General features: G+C 45.4%; 1 protein-coding gene across 3 annotated transcripts in view; it reads left to right on the top strand.

Moving 5' to 3' along the window:
• Positions 1-19995, top strand: part of ect2 (epithelial cell transforming 2) — a 63205-nt gene extending 43210 nt beyond the window's left edge. For 2 of the 3 annotated variants that reach the window (XM_063201834.1, XM_063201835.1), the window contains 6 exons: positions 296-434; positions 9125-9279; positions 11568-11675; positions 12732-12878; positions 15787-16145; positions 19046-19138. In XM_063201834.1, coding sequence (XP_063057904.1) covers positions 296-434; positions 9125-9279; positions 11568-11675; positions 12732-12878; positions 15787-16128 — 891 coding nt within the window. In that variant the 3' untranslated portion in view covers positions 16129-16145; positions 19046-19138. Of the gene's footprint in view, positions 1-295; positions 435-9124; positions 9280-11567; positions 11676-12731; positions 12879-15786; positions 16146-19045 lie in introns of all 3 variants that reach the window. The other variant, XM_063201836.1, reaches the window with a different exon arrangement.
• Positions 19996-21312: the final 1317 nt, after the last annotated feature.

Here is a 21312-nt window from a genome sequence, read left to right as displayed (position 1 = left end):
CCCACCACCTGTCTCAATCTTCCATCCTTGTCTTGTCCTCTCCTCTTCTCTCCTGTTCTGTGCTCCCCTCCCCACTCTTGACACCGTCCTCATCCCCTTTATTTATCTCTCTCCCTCTTTCTCTCTCTCTCTCTCTCTCTCTCTCTCTCCCCCCCCCCTCTCTCTATCTTTCTTTATTTCTTTCCCTCTGTCGCTCTATCTTGCGTTCTTTTTTCTTTCTTTCTCTGTCAATCTGTCTCTCGCTCTCTCTCTCTCTCTCTCTCTCGCTCTCTCTCTATCTCTCCTTTCCTGACAGATTGCGCGTAAGAGACACAAGGTGATCAGCACGTTCCGCAGTCCGATGGGCCAGACGCGGCCGCCTGCCCAGCTCAAGCACATCGCCCTCATGCCCCTCTCGCAGATCCGACGGGTACTGGACCTGCAGGACACAGAGGGTAAGTCGCTCACAGCACCATGACTAGACTACCCCAACTAGCCTGCCCCAGCACCATGGCTACCCCAGCACCATGGCTACCCCAACTAGCCTGCCCCAGCACCATGGCTATCCCTACTGACCTGCCCCAGCACCATGGCTACCCCAGCACCATGGCTACCCCAACTAGCCTGCCCCAGCACCATGGCTATCCCTACTGACCTGCCCCAGCACCATGGCTACCCCAGCACCATGGCTACCCCTACTGGCCTACCCCTGCACCATGACTAGACTACCCCAACTAGCATGGCTACCCCAGCCAGCCGACCCCAGCACCCTGACTACCCCTACCAACATACCCCAACACCATGGCTACCCCCAACACCCTACCCCAGCACCATGACTACCCCAGCCAGCCTACCCCAGCACCATGGCTACCCCTAACACCCTACCCCAGCACCATGACTACCCCAGCCAGCCTACCCCAGCACCATGACTACCCCAGCCAGCCTGCCTCAGCACCATGGCTACCCCTACCAGTTTGCCCTAGCAATAATGAATACCCCTAAGAAAAAATTACAAACGTAGAATTAAAAATATTGACTGATACGTGGGTTTACCGGTTTGTAAACAATCCCTGGCTACACGATCCTGGATCCCTGGCGAACCTAGTGGTGGCGTTCCTGACCGCAGGGTGATGCTATTGAAAATCCCATAGAGGTTTTTTTTTTAACCCACAATGACATGACGCTGAACTTATCCACCAGACACATTTTTTTAAAGAAAAAAAATCCCTTTCATATGATACAGAGGTTAGGAACGCTACCCGCAGGGGGCGATGAGATTACTTTGAGAGCGCTTTTGCTATCTGAATGGTCTGAACATTATAATCAGCATAACAGCCTCAACTGCACGTGTTCTATAATTCAGATGGATATATCGCTTATTCATATCCCACGGCACATACACATGGCCCTGTAATTTTTCCACCAGTACCCTGGTATCTTCATTGAGTCATCACACTGTACATGTTCTCCCCAAGTGCCCCCATGCTGCTTGCTGTACATTGGCTCATCAGCCACAGTCGTTTCTATAGGAAAGAGAGAGGGATGAGGGAGGGAGAGAGGGAGGGAGGGAGAGGGAGAGAGGGATGGAAGGATGGAATATATAGGGAACTGTGTAGCGAATACAAGCGTTTCTATAGGGGGTGGGGTGGTGGAAGCTGTGCAACAAATACAAGCGTTCAGGCAGCACATTAGCAGATTTGCACTATTAATACTTTATTCAAACAGAGAGGAAAGCAAACCCCTCTGGGGAAACTCTCCGAGCCTGCATAGACTTGCAGCTTGCCGGAAGACTCTCTGTGAGTCATACGTTACGATTTTGTATGGACGTGATGTTCTCAAGTGTCTGAATCAGGACCCCTGACACCCTTTAAGTAATAAAAGGCCGTTAGGGACATCATTGACGGTGAGAGAGTGGGATTTTCCTCAAAGTGAAGTGTCCTAACCTTGCTAGGATGAGTGACGTCCATTGGCGCCCGGTGTATCCAATTATTAATTACACTTTGAACTCGTGATCGAATACTCTTTGGTGAAATTCTCGAAAAATGGGCGTTACTCGTCCTAATAAGGCTTGGACACTTCACTTTGAGAAATATCCAGAGTGTGTGTATGTATTGGAGCAGTGGAAACCAATGCTGTGTGTTTGTATGAGTGCAACGGGCACCATGACAACTCTGGCAATTGACAATGGGACTTTAGAACAGCTGTTGTGCTCCCATACAGCTCCTCTGTGTGTGTGTGTTTTTAAACCTAATCCTGGCGGATTTTTCTTTCTCTTTTTTTAAAAGATATTTTTGGGCTTTTTATGCCTTTATTGTGACCGGACAGGACAAATGAGTGGGGAGAGAGAGACGGGGAAGGTTCGGCAAATGACCCGGGCCGGAATCGAACCCAGTGCCCTACCGTTAGGCTATGGCAGGGACCCTGTGGACTTTTTTCATAGGAAGTTTGGAGTCTTTTGAAATGTTAATTAAATTAATTAAAATGCAGATGTTATGGGAAACATTTCACACTTTACCAATTATTTTCTAATGTATATCATTGTGTATGTTTCTCTTTGACCGTAGGAAAGCAACCTGTGGGTATGTGAGCATTTGTGTGTACTTTCCACAACCATGTTTTTGACGAGAGCTTACTAAAAGTGTCTTAAAAGAAAAGTACAAACTGGAACAACAACCTGTGGACAAGGAGAAACAATAACTTGCTCTGGCAAAAGACTCACTTCATGAACAATGCAGATCCATTTACTATATGGAGAAGTGGCCCATGCCAAGTGGATGGGAAATAAGGTATTTCACTCTGTACCAATGCTTTGCAAACAGACTGTATAATACATCATTAGCTGTAAGGTTTTTTGTGACCAAGGTAAAAAAAAGCCCTTGTGTTTGTATTTTATCAATATAATGCATTTTATTAATATAATAATTTTCGTACATTCTTTCCACAACCAAGAGCTTACCAAAAGCCCCTAAGAAAAAGTGTTTTTCCCCCTTTTGAAAGCAATATCAATCTATAGAGAAAGGTGGAGTAATATTTTTTATCGGCCTGTTGAAACCATGCTCACTTGATGAACAGTCCAGATCCATTTAGAAATATATGGAGGGAAGCTCAATCTCCATCTCCTAGCAACAAGTATCTCCCTGATCTGACCTCCTTGTCTTGTTTCATGTTTTTATGTCGGAATTGTGTTCCAGGAAACAATCTCTGTTCAACTCGAATTGCCATGGAAATGAATAGCCCTAATGAGCGTGTGTGTGTGGGTGAGGGAGTCATACACACATGCACTCTGTCTCTCTCGCTCTGTCTCTCTCTCTCTTGCTTTGTTTCTCTCTCTGTCGCGTTGTCTCGCACTTGCTCTGTCTCTCTCTCTGTCGCTCTGTCTCTCTCCCTCATGCACAATATGTCATTCATGTGCTTTTACCTAGAATTTAAAAAAAGAAAATGTCTTGCTTGAACTGCCCTTCAACCATTCCCAGACCAGTGGGAGTATTGAGGTTGGCTTTAGAATAATGCATCATCAGGTGGACTGGCATCAAGTGCAGCCATCATGGGGAGCTTTTCAAGGATCAAGCTTCCCTCTCTCTTCACTTTATTCTTTTCTTTCCCCTGTTTTGTTTCCCTTTTTCCTTTCCTTAATGAGCTCTCGCTTTCTCTCTCTCGCTGTCTGTCTCTCTCTCTCTCTCTCTCTCTCTCTCTCTCTCTCTCTCTCTCTCTCTCTCTCTCTCTCTCTCTCTCAATGCGTTTCATTACCCTTTCCGTTTCTTGCTTTCCTTGTTTTTTAATGTCCTTCCATTCTTTCATCTTATTCCATTATTTTTCAAGCCTTTTGTCTCAGTTCTTTTCTTTTCTCTCTCTCTTTTTTGTGCTCTTTCTTGTCCGTTGGCACCCACAGGAAACTAACGAACAGGACGTCCGTTGAGTACATAAGTCGAGTTTTTGTCTGCCAGTTAAAACCACATTCCCGCACCACACCAGACCACATTCTCACTCCACATCACAACAAACCACATTGTCACACTACTACACCACACCTCACTACACCAAACCACATTGTCACACCACAACACAACACACCACATTGTCACACTACACTACACCACACTGGGGGGATGGGATATCGGTATCGGTGTATCGGTATCTGGTTCAGATATCAACATAATTCAGAGATCGGATCGGATCGGAATTTTCCCAAAGTTTCGTAACTTTCCTGATACTGACATTGAGCCATTTCCAATGTTAATTTAAAATCATAACACTTGCATATTAGTTTTCAGGATGGGATTGTTACTTTTTTACTTGTGACTTTTTACTTATTAATTGGTGTCCTGTTCTTCTAACTTCCTTCTCTGACCAAACAGCCTACTTGGGCCTACCTCAAGTTGAAACCCATGCATATATGTGGTTTTGGTATAGGATCGGAGTAGTATCTGTATCGGCAGATATCCAAATTTAGATATCGGGATCGGATCGGAAGTGAAAAAATGTGTATCGGTGCATCCCTAACCACACCACACCACACCAAACCACATTGTCACACTACTACACCACACCACACCAAACCACATTGTCACACTACTACACCACACCACACCAAACCACATTGTCACCTCACTACACCACACCACACCAAACCACATTGTCACACTACTACACCACACCACACCACAACAAACCACATTGTCACACTACACCACACCTCACTACACCAAACCACATTGTCACACTACACTACACCACACTACACAAAACCACATTGTCACACTACACTACACTACACCACACACCAAACCACATTGGCACACCAAACCACATTGTCACACTACTACACCACACCTCACTACACCAAACCACATTGTCACACTACACTACACCACACTACACCAAACCACATTGTCACACTACACTACACCACACTACACCAAACCACATTGTCACACTACACTACACCACACCAAACCACATTATCACACTGCACCACACCACACCAAACCACATAGTCACACTACACTACACCTCACTACACCAAACCACATTGTCACACTACACTACACCACACTACACCAAACCACATTGTCACACTACACTACACCACACCAAACCACATTATCACACTGCACCACACCACACCAAACCACATAGTCACACTACACTACACCACACTACACCTCACTACACCAAACCACATTGTCACACTACTACACCACACCTCACCACACCAAACCACATTGTCACACCACACCACACCAAACCACATTGTCACACTACTGCACCACACCACACCACACCACACCACATTCTCACTCCACGCCACACCTCACCACACGGCGCCACACTGTTAATGCCTCAGATGTGGGGCGTGAGCACTTGCCGCTCACCACAAGTGGTTACACAAGACGCTGCTGGCAAGTGAATAATTAAGAAATCCACAAGGGGGCCCACAGGCTTTGTTGAAACAAATGGGGGTGATCAGGGAAATCTGTGCACACCTATGCATTATTCCATCTTCGCTGATGTGTTGGACATTAGGAAGGCATGAACTAAACATTTATATAATTTAAAAAAAAAAAATGCTGGCTTCCTTGGCTTTGTCAGCAGAGGACAACAGAGATTACAGTTTCGATTTATTAAATTATTTTATTCATTTAAAATTAATATTTATTTTATTCAGTTAGTTATTTTTCATCCTCTATCCTGTCGCTCACACAATCCCTCTCTTACTCCTGCCTTTTCTTTCCCTCCTTTCCTCTCCCACCTCTCTCTCGTGCACACGCCTGCTTCTCTCTGCCTCTCTCTCTCTCTCTCTCTCTCTCTCTCTCTCTCTCTCTCTCTCTCTCTCTCTCTCTCTCTCTCTCTCTCCCCCCCAGCCTTTCATTTTCTTTCCGCCCCCCTTTTTGTATCTCTCTCTCTCCCTCTTATACTCTACTTCCTTCCTTCTGCTCCGCTCCTCTCCTCTCCTCTCCTCCTCTCTCCTCTGTGCTGCCTTGGGCTCCCCTGACAGGCCTGATGAATGTTTGCTCTGGCTTCCTCTCCAGGTCTTATCCGCACAGCTTACTTTAAAATAAGGAGAAGGGGGGAGAGCAGGGAGACAAAGGGGGAGATATGCACACAGAGGCGGCGGAGGTGGTGGTGGAGGAGGCAGGGGCTGGGTTACAGTAGGGGGGGGGGGGTTGCGCTAAAAGCTCAGCACTCATCTCTGGGCAGTGTTTCCCACAGAAATTTTGGAAACTATGGGGGCAGCCGGGGTTTATTTTGTCCGGGGGGGGGGTCTTTGTATTCTTGCAGTTTAAATGCAAAACGGCAAAACAATGACTACAGTATGACATTGGCGCATGGAGAAACTGTAGGCCTGGGCCTATATTTCAACCATTTCTATTTTGAGAAATAAGGCTACATAACCCATGACTTGTATAATAGTAGTACATTGTTATTGTCAAAAAATGCAGTACAGTGAATAATTTCTGTTTACAACACAGTTTCATTCGTCCCTCATGCAGGGGTCTGGGAAACAATAATAAAATAAAATAGGAGCAGGGATAAGAATTTAACAGCACTGTGAAATTTGTTAACGCATAGACAAAAAGGGTCTTAGAGGGTAGGCTATGCCTTTTCCCCACACTATCTGTATCTGTAGGCGTACACATTCTACATGAGGGGTGCTGGTCACAGGGCCAGTTTTTTCCAAATTCCTCCCATTAACAAGGGCTGAACACAACATATTACACATTTATGTCTATATTCACATTCATTACACATTAATTTCTATATGCAGCCCGATGTCTCCTGTGTCAATGAAGGTCTGTCACCAAACTCATTACAACTGTAAAACAAAGCCTAGGGAGTGTTAGTAAACTCATCCCAACTGTCCCTTCTCTGAAGGTTTTTTATATTGCTCCCAAACTCAAGTAAACTACAACAACTTGACTAGGCTTTTGATCCCTGTCTTTCAAGCACTTGTGGTTCTCTCTATAGCAGGGTGCCCAACCTTTTTTTTAACCAAGATCTACTTTTGAAGTTGATGGTCTGCCATGATCTACCAAGTCAAATTCAAGGATGTCAGTTATGAACATTTTAAGACCACCATTTATTAATCACCATTATTATGAACAAAATGTTTTCAGTAGGCTACTATGGCCGTATCTTTTCAGTGTGTTTTTAAAGTGTGTTGAATAGCCTATCTTTACAAAGCAATGCAGCACTGATAGTATGCAGAGATAATTTCAGTCATACACAAGTCATAAACAACTGAAACAATTTCAAAATGATAAACATTTGGTATATAAAAGGCACATAGGCCCTATTTCTAAAATATGATGAAGCATTATCATGCCTTCAGTGGTATAGGCTACAAACTAAAAAGGGCTCAGAAATTCACCATTTGTTATGGGTAAATAGTAGGCTAGAGAGAGAGAGAGAGAGAGAGAGAGAGAGAGAGAGAGAGAGAGAGAGAGAGAGAGAGAGAGAGAGAGACCGAGAGAGAGAGAGAGAGAGCGAGAGCAATGAGAGAACTCATTGGATTGGTTAACACCCCTGTTAAGTGTGACTATGAAGGTTTTTTTTCAGCTCTCTGGGACAGTAGCCACAGCAAAGGCTTTCTATTGTGAGTTTGGCCAATCGTTTTGTCCACAACTGAAACAAGAAAACAGCACAAATTGAAGTGAATTCCATACATGTCAACAACTAACATTTCCCTTACACGCGGCACGCGATGTAAACGCAGTTAGCGATGATGCATGCGACTAGCGATTTGGACGAAGATCCTCGCATATCGGCGTGTCATAACGCATCGTTGCGCACCTGTTCTGTTACTCACCCGATGTTACACGTGTGCACACATGAATCAATTGTAATACCCTTACGGTCACTTCCTAATGCTTTCCCCTCATTCTGTGTTACCGTGGGACTACTTATCCAACCAATACAGAGTCTATAGGTTGTATTTACTCCAGGAGGAAAATGCGAAGGAAATTCAAAATCGTAATTCAAATCGTTTTTAACAAAAACGGATATCGTTTAAAAAAAAAAAAAAAAAAAAAATTTAAAAAAAAAAAATTTTTTTTTTTTTTTTTTTTTTTACATTTTCGTAAACTATGGCGGCCAAATTTAAACTATGGCGGGCCGCCATAGTTTCCTTAATGTATGGGAAACACTGCTGGGCATTGGTGCCAGATCAACCCTAACCTCCAGCACACACACACACACACACACACACACACACACACACACACACACACACACACACAAACACACATTCGCTTTTAGTCATACATGGCTACTGGCCAAATAATAACATACAGTATATGCACCCAAGGATGTATCTCCCCATGTCACCTACCACATGCATACTTTCTCCCCAGTGCTGTAGTGAACTCCCTACTTCTGCCTCTATTTCTCTTTAGTGTCTTTTTGTTTTCTGTCTATCTGTCTGTCTCTGAGCTTAAAAGTAGAAGTCTGCAACTTGTTATAGTCACCTTACCTTGGAGTGTCATGGGACTCCGGAAGTGCAGTAATACATGAAGTAGCCTAGTGTGGAATAAGACGAGTGCTATGACTGTGTCTGTAGTTTTGTTTACAAAATGTCAGCGCTCCTTTCGTTATCTTAACCAAATGGGTCCGGGGAAGTGGGTAGCTGCCAAAATACATGATTTCGCTGGAGTTTTGAAGGATGGGGCAGGAAGTACAGGAGTACGTCTTTATTTTTCAACTGAACTTGGGATATACGTGCATTTAGCAATTGCAGATTTAGCAGTTTTCAACTTCAGGTGTTCTGATAATTCATTCACAACGTCCAATATCCACAATCAAGGCTTTAGGGCGTAAGACTTTTAGCTCAAAGGTTGCCGGTTAGACTCCCGACCCGCCAGGTTGATTGTGGGAGTAATTAGCCGGTGCTCTCCCCCATTTTCCTCCATGACTGAGGTACCCTGACCCCATAGTACCATCAAGCCGCAATGTTCCCTTGGGGCACCATTGGGGGCTACCCCCTTGCACGGGTGAGGCATAAATGCAATATCATTGTCTGCCGTGTGCACTTGTGTGCTGTGCCACAATGACGATGGGAGTTGGAGTTTCCCAGGTGGTGTCAACAGGAAATATTACAGACGGCAGATTTAATCTCAGGCCATCCACCCTGTTCTCTCTCCATCTCCAGAGTGCCAGAATGCCTTTGCGTTGGTGGTGCGCCCGCCTACGGAACAGGAGAACCTGCTGTTCAGCTTCCAGTTGACTGCCGAGGACACGCTCAAGGCGGCCTGGCTCAAGACCCTGTGCCGACAAGTAGCCAACACCATCTGCAGAGCCGACGCCGTGAGTCACACACACACTCACACTCACACTCACACACCATGCGCCACGTACGCACACACACTCAGTTACAAATAAAGCATCCATACATACATTATAACTGATGTGGCTCAAGACTCTGTGTGGCCAAATGGCTAACACCATCTGCAAAGCCAACGCTGTGAGTCACACACACACACACACACACACACACACACACACACACACACACACACACACACACACACACAATGTAATAGAGCAGGTTACACCAGAAACCAGAAACACTCAAACCAACACACACACACACACACACACACACACACACACACACACACACACACACACACACACACACACACACACACACACACTTGCATTACAGATACTTCTTCCCATCCCTCTCAACCTCCCTCCCTCTCGTTCACCATTGTCTGTTAGTCATTGCGGTCCATCTCCAAGAGAGACATGCATGTGCATGCTAAATTGTTCTCCGCTGCTAGGATACCACACACACACACACACACACACACACACACACACACACACACACACACACACACACACACACACACCCTCCACTTCCCTCCCTTCCTTAGCAGCATGGAATGGAACACATACACACACACACGTCTCCTGATGCTGACGAGGGCCACTGCAAATGTAATTGTTTACTCCGCGGGGCAACCTCGCCCCCTTTTTATTTTTCCATTTTAATTTACTTACCGTTATTATCAACAAGGCCTTTAAATTACAGAGTATATTGTCCTGCGCAAAGCGAGTGGGGTGGACGGAGGAGGTGGGTAGGGGTGTCGCACCCAACTTTAATCCTATTAGATTGTCTGCCGTGCCTCAGCCTGGAAGAGCGATTAATGTAATTAGAAGTGGAATTGAACTTGAACTTTACACTTCAGACAAAGATGGTGTTAGCGAAGCCCGAGGCAGTCCTGAAGCCAGAGCCAGGAGCCAAACGGGCAACGCTCGCGCACACACACACACACACACACACACACACACACACACACACACACACACACACACACACACACACACACACACACACACACACACACACACACACACACACACACACACACACACACACACTAGGCACATGCACACACTAGGCACGAGCACACACACACACACACACACAAGGCACGTGCACACACACACACACACACACACAAGGCACGTGCACACACACACACACAAACGTGTACAGTAATTGGCTTCCTGTTCTTAGACAGACGTCCATGTCTAACCCCTGTCATAATTAACTTCGCCGTGGCTCTCCCTGCCTCTGCCCCTCTCCTCTCTCCTCCCCTCCCTCCCTCTCTCCTCTTTTCTCTTCTCCTCCCCTCTCCCCTCTCTTCTCCTCTCTTTTCTCATGCTCTCTCCTCTCCTCTCCTCTCCTCTGCCCCTCTCCTTTCCCTTCCTCTCCTCTCCTCTCCCTCCCTCTTCCTTCCCCTTCTCTTTTCCTCTCCTCTCCTCTTTTCCTCTCCTGTCCTCCTCACACCTGCAGTTGCTCAGGCGTCCACTAGGTGGTGGTGTTTGACTCCAATACCCAGCAGGCCTTCACTTCCTTAACTTGGCTGTCTTGTTCTGTCTGCCTTGGATGTGTGTCAGTATTGTATTGTGTTGTGTTGTGCAGTGCTCTCTTGTGCAGGCTTGCTTTTGCTGCCGATTTCCTCTCTTCCGCTGTCTCTCCCTGTCGGTCTACTCCTCCTCTCCCTTCCTCATGCATATCTCCCACTCTCTCTCTCGCTTTCTCTCTCTCTCTCTCTCTCTCTCTCTCTCTCTCTCTCTCTCTCTCTCTCTCTCTCTCTCTCTCTCTCTCTCTCTCCTTGTCTGTTATTCCCTAGTTCCCCTCTCTAGTGTGTTCATCTCTTCCCCTCTCTTGTTTCTTTTCTCTCCCTTCATCCCTCTCTTCCTCTCCCTCTTCCTCTTCCTCTCCCTCTGCCTCTCTGAATGCCAATGAACCACAGGCTGATTGTGAAAGCTGGACGGCGACTCCTGCAACTCTCTCTCTCTTCTTGCCGGCGTTTTGACAGCTAAGCAAGAAAGAGAAGGGGAGGGGGGAGCCTCCCACTTTATTTATTTATTTATGTATTATTTCCCTGTCTTGTCTCCACATGCACACACACACACACACACACACACACACACACACACACACACACACACACACACACACACACACACACACACACACACACACACACACACACACACACACACACACACACCATACACCTACCGATACGCACAAACATACACATACTGCATACATACATGTACACACACTACAGGAGGACCTTATTCAGTGCACAGATCCCGACTCGCTGCAAGTGAGCACCAAAGATATGGACAGTACGCTGAGCCGGGCCTCCAGGGCCATCAAGAAGACATCAAAGAAGGTATGGGGGTGCGGGTGGAGGGGAGGGGATGGATGGATGGATGATGAAGGCCGTTTGGAAAAGTGTGTGTAGATATGTGTGTGTTACTGTATGGGTTTTATCTGTGTGTGTGTGTGGTGATGGATGTGTGTGTGGGTGTTGTGCATAAGAGCGTGCGTGTGTGTGTGGAGATAGATGGATGGGTGTGTGTGTGTGTGTGTGTGTGTGTGTGTGTGTGTGTGTGTGTGTGTGTGTGTGTGTGTGTGTGTGGAGGGGTGTGTGTGTGTGTGTGTGTGTGTGTGGAGGTGTGTGTGTGTGTGTGTGTGTGTGTGTGTGTGTGTGTGTGTGTGTGTGTGTGTGTGTGTGTGTGTGTGTGTGTGTGTGTGTGTGTGTGTGTGTGTGTGTGTGTGTGTGTGTGTGTGTGTGTGTGTGTGTGTGTGTGTGTGTGTGTGTGTGTGTGGAGATGGATGTGTGTGTGTGTGTGTGTGTCAGCTCCCACTAGCCAGCTCTCTGTTCATGTTCCATTAGTAATCAGTGTGAGAGCTGTGTGTGAAGCCCGTGGGTCTCTGGTGGCAGGCAGGCAGGCAGCCCCCACCCCCACCCCCACCCCCTACCCCCACCAGAGCACTGACCCTGTTAATGCCTAGCAGCTCAGGGTTCAGCAGCAGGCCTCAGATCTGACGGGCAGTGGCACGACACGGCAACACGCTGCCTTTCATGTCCCCACCCTGAGAGGGGAAAGCCTGTTTGTCTCAGGAAGGACCTCTGTATAGCGTTGAGAGTAGTGAAAAGGGGAAAGTTTGACCGTGTTTCGTGTAGTGTGTTGCTTTGTGTGGCTGACATTTATTCAAAGGCTTTCAAAACTGTGTGTGTTTGCTTGTGTGCGTGATGTGATGTTAAATGTCTGTGTGTGTGGAATTTGATGTCTGTGTGCGTGATGTTAAATATGTGTGTGTGTGTGTGTGTGTGTGTGTGTGTGTGTGTGTGTGTGTGTGTGTGTGTGTGTGTGTGTGTGTGTGTGTGTGTGTGTGTGTGTGTGTGTGTGTGTGTGTGTGTGTGTGTGTGTGTGTGTGGCAGGTCACCAGGGCCTTCTCCCTGACCAAGACCCCTAAGCGTGTGTTCCAGCGAGCGCTGATGGTGGGCAGCACCCCAGAGAAGAGCCCTGGAGCCATGTCCACCACCTCCGAACACATGAGCAGGGCAGGCAGCAGCTCCACACTGTCTGTGAGTCACACACACACACACACACACACACACACACACACTGTCTCTCTCTGTACCGTTTTATTTGCATTGACAGATATGCTTTTATCAGTAAACACACACACACACACACACGCACACTCTCAGACACTGTTTGTTTGGCAGATGCTTTTCTCCAAAGGCATGTACAGACAGGAACAAATTCAAAAAACAAGGTCAAGAAACTGTGTAACAACCTACTCTTACATTTTAGATGTGTTTAATTTCACTTTCAGGGTTTCCAGAGAAGGGAACTCTATATAACAAAATCCCTAGCCTAGCGCAGCCAGACCCGTACAGCAAAAAGCTGTACCAGGGTCTAGGAGGGCTGGGCGGCAGTGTGGGCGGGATAAACGGTTGCTTCAGCACTCAACGTCACGCAATAGGATGGTGGAACAACCAATTCCCACACACTTCTGTGTAACGTCACAGCTGTCTTTCACAACGTACACGCGACACGCCCCTTTGTAGGTGCAGCGGCAACTTCGAGCCGTCGTAGCAGTGAATTCGTGTGATGACCACAGCCACAAACAAGTTTCCTAATAAATCGTGTTTTCACTTATACAGTTCAAAAATGCATCGTTTTCAACCACATGGCCCTCCTTGATCAATCAGCGAAATGTCGAGCAATTTGGGGCTTGTTAAATGGTTATATTTATGATTGTTGTCAACATGGCATGTTCGGTGTTAGCCAGCTAGCTGTATACCCATAACTAATACATGGCTAGCCGCTAGCTCGGTAGACTAGGTGTCATTCCCATCTATTTAGTAAGCGACTTACAGACTTTCAAAGCTCCCAAATGTTTTTAATGACATGGATCTTATTAGAATTTGGGGCAGGTATATAATACAAGGCTGGATACCTAGCTCTGTTATTGACGACAGGTTAGCTAGCCACTAGCGAGGGCCTCTTTGTAGGTGAAGCGGCAACTTCCAGCCGTCGTAGCAGTGAAAGCGTGTGATGACCACAGCCACAAACACGTTTCCTAATAAATCGTGTTTTCACTTATACAGTTCAAAAATGCCTAGTTTTCAACCACATGGCCCTCTTTGATCAATCAGCAAAATGTTGAGCAATTTGGGTCTTGTTTACATGGTTATATTTATGATTTTTGTCAACATGGCATGTTCGGTGTTAGCTAGCTAGCTTTATACCCATAACTTTCCCTGATTGTCGCTCCCAACGCAGGACGCTCCCCGGTCAGCTCGCTCCCACTAGCCAGACTATCGATCCCATCTATTTAGTAAGCTACTCAAAGACTTTCAAAGCTCCCAAATGTCTCGTTTTTAATGGCATGTGTCTTAGAAATTGGGGCAGCAATTTCATTCTACACCTACAGTAGTGGTCTGATAATAGCGTGTGACTATCTGGTTCTGTAAAATGCTCAACTTAGCTTACCGAGCTAGTTTAAAACATCGAATGATCAAATGGTAATGTGTTGAGATCTATTTGTGTCCGATAAGTTCATGGTGTATTATTACATCAATCCATGTCAGCCACGAAATGTATTATCATCCAGGCTTTTTAAATTAAGTAAACACTTTCGTGCTGTACTTAGCACGGACGGACACCATGCTTCTTCTTAGAAAGTTTCCTGTTTACTAGGTAGCCCGGCCCCCCTCGCGATTTGATTGGCCCTGTCATCGGATAACTTTCAGCCTCGCAAAACGACCGGGGTCCGCTAGACTGCCCCCGGGAGCAAATTCAATTTGCGGTCGCTAGGGGCGTCTAGATTTCTAGGCTACAAAATCTCCTGATATTGAGCTTCGCCATCAGTGTATTTTTTCCACATCAAGAAACATACGTTTACAACATATCCTGTCTCTTTGACTCACCCTTGTACAAGGGAATTTGTGTTTAACCAGAGTTTATTAACAGGAATGTAATTTTTGTGAAAAGTCAGTCTGGAGTCAGTCTCATGTCAGGAAAAGCATGAATATTTCAGATATATTTCAGCTTCACAAGTGTGCACACTGATGTTTTAAGAAAGGCGTTTAAATCAGTACACAGATTCTTGTCATTCATTCTGTGAATATGAGAATAGTTGTCAAGAACCCTTTGCACTTGCATTAGAATGCACCCAAATTTCTCTCCACATTGGCCATGACCCTGTTCTCTATTACGTTTTAAAAATGTGCAAAAAAAAGAGGAGAAAATGAACCTCTGCTTGAATGTTTAAGCCAAATCGCTTGTGAAAAATGAGTTGAGGTCAACTTTTATTTTTCACTTCCACAGGTGATGTATTTGGCAGAGGCACATCCTCTCCTTCTTGAGATGTTAACCTTTTTTATTCCCGCCATTGACATCTCATTTTTTTGTGCAGTCAACTTCAAATCGGAGAGATGAATTGCCTAACTGCTTAATATTTCAGGAAACCGTTGGCAGTTTTTTGGGGAAGTTGTGGAAAAAGAAATTGGAGAGCCAGTGGCATGGCAAAAGAGTGTGGAGTTCTGCAGGATGGAATCCATAAAGTCTCCTCTCTCTCCTCTCTTGCCTTCTGCTCCTCGATCTTTCATTCATTCCTTTTGCTCTTCTCTTTCCTCCTCCTTTAATCTTTTCCTATTCAACTCAACCTTTCTTTCTTTTCCGCTCTTTTTGTACTTGCACACTCCGACGTGGGCACGCAATTGCTATTCCCTCGCTCTGTCTGTCTCTCTCTCTCTCTCTCTCTCTCTCTCTCTCTCTCTCTCTCTCTCTCTCTCTCTCTCTCTCTCTCTCTCTCTCGGTCTTGGTCGCTGGCTCTCTTTTTCTCTGTTGCTGGCTCTCTGTCTACTTCTCTCTCTCTCTCTCTCTCTCTCTGGCTCTCTCTCTCTTTCTCTCTGTTGCTGGCTCTCTGTGTCTACCTCTCCCTCGCTCTCTCCTCCTCCCCTGCATCTCTCTTGCTTGTAGATTGGTCGTTCGGCTTCCACCTTCAGCCTCACTAGCCCGCTGAAGAGTGCTGTGGTGCAGCGCTCCAACTCTCTGGACCACCCTCCTCCTGCTCGGATGCCTCGCTTACCCATGTGCATACGTGTCCCCACCGCCCGGTCTGAAAACGCGGTTCCTTGCTCCGACCCCCCTCCTCATGACCAATCACAGTCTAGTAGGGGGCCCAGCAGGGGGACCAAGTGCCTGAGTCCCTCTGCGCGCTGCCAGGCTCCTCTGCAGCCTACGTCCCCCGTGTCTCCCTCCAGGGGCTACAGGGAGCTCCAGCTGCCCCGACACAAGGGCTGCAGGGAGACCCTCCTCTAGGGCGCTCCTCTCAGACCGTGAGCTCCGCACACTTCTCTCTCTCTCTCTCTCTCTCTCTCTCTAGCTCTATTGCTCTCCTCCTCTCCTTCTCCTCCTCTCTCCACTTGTCACTATTTGATGGTTCGGCGTAATAGATTCACCCTAATGCCATTTGAACCGTGACATCCATCCAGTTGTCCACCCTTGGTGTTTTCTGGCTTGGGCAAACATTAGCAGATTTACAGAGTTATTTGTGGTTATTTCGAATAGTTTGTCGGTGCATTCGCAGTATCTCCAAACTTTACCCCACAAAAATTATATGTCATGACACCAAACTTCTACAGTAGTACAGTACAGTAATAATAAACTCCTGGACTATTTCCAAACTTCTAAATGCTTCGTTTTGTGAGTAGAGACCATATATGTACTACTGCCGAAGTTTGGTGTCATGACATGTAATTTTTGTGGGGTAAAGTTTGGAGATACTGCGAATGCCCGGCAAACTATTCGAAATAACCATAAATAACTCGGTAACTCTGCTAATGTTCGCCCAAGCCAGAAAACACTTCGGCTGGACTACTGGATGGATGTCACGGTTCATATGGCATTAGGGTGAATGTACTCCGAACCGTTGCTTGAAGCCCTGTTCACATATCCAGCCACTTGCCCATTGCTCTGCAATCAGCCACAGAGAAATGTGTCTGCTTGTGATGTGTGAGGTAGTGAGTTGAGGTCATTGAAACTTGAGGGAAACAAGTGAGAGGATTACCGCTAAGAATGTGAAGGACATTGTTGATAAGCGTACAGTTCATTTCAGCTGTGGGTGGAAAAATAAGCAGGAAACCTTTACAACTATCGGCCAACTGAAAGAATTTCAAGCACAAAGCGATGGGCAAGCAGGGATATGTGGATGCAGCTTTATGTTGGCTCTCTCCTTTGGAAGCAGTCACCCCCTCTCCCGCCCTCCTCCTCTCCCTCCTGTCTGTGCGGCTTATTCCTGCACCCATATTTACGGTGAGGGGCATAATGACGGCACTGTCTCTCTAACTCCCCTCCTGGCTGGCCCTGCCTCGACTCCGCTCTGCTTCGCTGGCACGCGTCGGTGTGCGTTCCACCTCCACGTTCCTCGCTGGCATATGCGGCGCTAATGGAGAGGGGCAAATGCCAGCGCGTCCCGTCGCCCCGTTTAACCTCCCCGTGCTGCGGAACTTTAAACGATGGAGTTCGATGGAGCCCCTCGCTGTCTGTCATCCGTCCACGCGCCAGACAACCACCCCCCTGGCCCCCCGCCAGCTAATCTGCAGCCACCTACAGCAGTGAACATTGTGCTGGTGATTTAATCATTCTCCTGCTAATTTAATCCAATAAAACCGCGTCCGTCTGCCAAATGCAGCTTTAACGGAACACTGGAACGCACGAGGGTATGATGGTGGGAATTTATCGCCGGCGTTGCTTGAGCCAAGGAAGACTCTTTTTTTTGCGTTTTCTTTTTTTGGAAAAAAAAATCTTTAGGGTGGGTGCAGTTTATTGTTCTGGTTGCAGGCCCAGCTGTATTGATATCCAAGTGACAGTGAATGTGACTGCATACTTCAAGTCACAGGGACCTGTATTTCCAGTATGTACCAGGCATTTCCATTTAAAGGTAGCATCATACACTTTTTTTAACATGTGGAACTTACATTTAACACACCTTTTATGATGAATTGTATCAGATACAGATACAACTCGATTGTCTGCCTACATACTAATAATGATAATATTTTGTTGGGTTCTATGTACAGATACATTAATTGCTTTTCAAGGAATGACATGTACAAGTTTGTGGCTATCTAAAATGGCCTTACTATTGTGCTTACTGTGACTTAATTTGGCAGTAGTGGAATATGCCTGCGAACTGAAAGAAAGCAGGGATTCAGGAAGGCATACTCTAGAGTCTAGAACTCTAGATCAACCAGTTAAGATCCACATTTGCCTCACCAAGCATCTGATTTGCACAGGAGAACGCTATAATCATTAGGGTCTATGTGATTCTTTTCTTACATCCCCGCCCACATGTTTTTTCTAGAGTTCATGCTGCATCCCGATTAAAAGTCCTCCTGCCTCTCCGTATGTACGGCCGGTAAGAGGTTCCTTGCAATAGGCGATCGGCGCAGCCAGATGTGCCTTATGTTAATGCAAGGACATGTTTGCAGGCTTGGCAGGGAGTGTGGCGTGGGTGGGAGGGGAGACTGACTCACTGGTGGTGTAGGTGGGATCACCAATATGGTGGCGGTGGTGGAACTAATGGTGGCCTGGCGTTTGGTGTAACTCACTCTGCAGTGTGTGTCTGTGTCTGTCTGTCTGAATCTCTCTCTTTCTCCACCTCTCTCTGTCTGTCTATCTGTCTCTCTCTCTCTCTCGTTAGTGTATCGTCCCACTGCTTTGCCCCCCTGTATGCAGATGTGTGGAGGGCTCCGGGCCCCCCTCATCTGCATCCCGGGTGGTGGGGGGCAAAACACGGTCAACACTGTGTGACTGCTTTCCCCTCCAGCACTAACCTTGTACAAGCAAGTAGCTGGCAGTCACCATGAATTTATGCAAGCTTTCTTTTTATGTGCACCGCTCAAATTGGACTCAGTTATGTTCGGTATGATGGAAACAGAAAAATTGGGCGAAAAGAAGTCTCTGTTGGCTCTGTACATACAGCTCAGCTCTCCCTCGTGCTTGAGCATATGTATATTAGCTATCAACACTTAGGTTTTTCCATTACAGGTTTTTAAATTCTTCGTAGTGCACAAAAAAAAAACGTCACAATGCACTTGTTTGATTGTCAGCGCTTGTTTAAGTCTGTCTTGACAGGCTTTAATGTATCAGAATCAATACTTGGGAGTTTGGTGTTTTTCACATCGTGTTGTCCTTCTTATCATTCATTTTAATCTTTCTTTTCTCTTCCCTCCAGATGCTTCATTCTCCGTCCATGGTCAATTTGCCCTCTTTGTTTGAGCGGAAGTATCACACCTTCAGCCGATCCTCAACACACCTCATCTAAATGTTCTTCTTCGTCTTCTTCCGGATTTCACTCTAAGCTCCAAACAGTACTTACTTAACGTTCCTTAATCCTCAAAGGTACAGCATATATTTCCCCCCACACTTTCAAGTGTGTACCTAACACTTAGCTCAGACAAATATTGTCTGGCTTCAAACATATGAAGGATAATATATTTTTTTCTGTATTTCTTTCACTTATCTGGTAATGAAAGATTCAGGCACAAGTAATTAAAGCAGTTACTGACAAATGTATGTATGTTTCTTCACAGAAAAGGGCTAGACTTGTTTTCCGTAATTAACAGATGAAAGTACTCGCAAACATTTAATGGGAAAGACGCCTGTTTGGTTTCGGTTACCTTATCTGTCGGCTTTTATAAAGCTATTATATGTTTTACTTTTGTTTCCATGTGATCAGGATTAGTGGGGAATGAGTCACGTTAAATAGGCCATTATTTCCTTCTCTTTTGCTTTTTTAAAATTGCATTTTATTAGTTTGTATGTCTTGTGTATGTGTGTTCGTGTAGTCTTGCGTATTTATACACTGAAATCATTTATATAAATGGCCTATGTAAAGCCCTCTCAGCATTCCTCTTTTTTTCTATTTATGTAGTGTGTGAGTATTATCTTGTTTTTATTTTCTGTGATTTCTCCAAGTTCTTCTATAATATATTCATAGTGTCAAATATCTTTTCTTAATTCCTTTTCCACTGGAGAGAAGTTGAGTAGGACGAATGGTCCTCTTAAATCAATGAAGTCGCTTACACACAATAGTGACTTGAAAACAATGCCTTTTACGATTTCTAAGTGTGATTTGTTTGTTTTATTTCAATAAAAGAGGCAACACTCATTTGGACATCCTTATTAGTGTGCTTGTGTGTTTTACAATATTTTACCATTCAGAGTATGCATGGCTAGTTTCCTCTGACTGCATACAGTTTAAGAATGTTGCATTACATTGCACTTAGCTGATGCTCTTATCCAAACCAACTTGCCGTTATTACAGGGTTACAGTCCCTGGAGCAATGTGGGGAAGGTGTAAAGACGCATATTGTAGTTACTGGTAAGAGTGGAATTTCATCCTGCAACCCTCTGATCTAAAGACCGCGTCCCTAGACATTAGGACATCATGGGCAGGAAGGCAAATACTACCATGTAAACTGTTTATAGTTTATAACTGTTTCATTGTTAATTTCAAAAGGATGAAAATGGTCAATACCACACATGCTAGTTTGTTTGGGACTCAATAGAATATCGAAGAAAATGCAGTCCATTTCATGGACCCGTTAAATTGGCCCAGACTCCATGAAATTCTTCCAATGAAATCAATGTTAATCTCCACCAGAATTACACAAAGTTCAAACCAATGAAGCATGTGAGCGGCTGCTATTCTCTACAATTGAGTATCATTATTAATTTCCGCCATTTCCATTAACCCATGATCGTTTCAATGGCACAAACTCTCCTATGGGTCATTGTGTCTTCCATTAAATTTGGCAAATTTCCTTAAATGAAGCAAAACGATGGATAAAAATGTGAGTGCATCAAGATGGTGTTGGGGCTGTGCTGTAGTAACGTGCATGATGAAAGCTCATCTGGGAAACTCCAACTCCCATTGTCATTGTGATACAGCACACAAGTGTTCACTGCCAGAGGTGGAAGAAGTACAGAGGTTGTGTACTTAAGTAAAAGTAGAAGTACCCTGCGAAAAAAATACTCAATTGAAAGTAAAAGTTGTACACCAAAAATGTACTTAAGTAAAAGTCATAAGTGCTAACTTTTAAATGTACTTTCTGAGTACAAAAGTACAAGTATGTCTGCCTACTTGATCCAATAGGAAAAAGTTTCTGCAACGGTTTTCGGTTCTATTTGAACATGACTATGGAGTCCTGTTAATGTTTTTTAAAGTATCTTTTCTGTCTGGGTGTCAGTTTGAAAGAGGGGCTTGGTCCCGCCTCCCTGCCTGCAGCTGAGGCTACTCAAATATCCACGAAACACAACAAAAAAACCTAGGATAAATGTAACTAGTAACTAAGTCCACTTCTAGAAATGTAAGGAGTAGAAAGTACAAGTAATTGTCAAAAAAATGTATTGAGTAAAAGTAAAAGTCTGCATTTTTATTTTTACTCAAGTAAGTACAAATTCCAGAAAAAAATACTTAAGTACAGTAACGAAGTACAA

This window comes from Engraulis encrasicolus, chromosome 6 (assembly GCF_034702125.1).
Source record: "Engraulis encrasicolus isolate BLACKSEA-1 chromosome 6, IST_EnEncr_1.0, whole genome shotgun sequence".
Classification (NCBI taxonomy): domain Eukaryota; kingdom Metazoa; phylum Chordata; class Actinopteri; order Clupeiformes; family Engraulidae; genus Engraulis; species Engraulis encrasicolus.
Note: the sequence above shows the minus strand (reverse complement) of the source record. Positions and strands in the feature narration are given on the sequence as shown.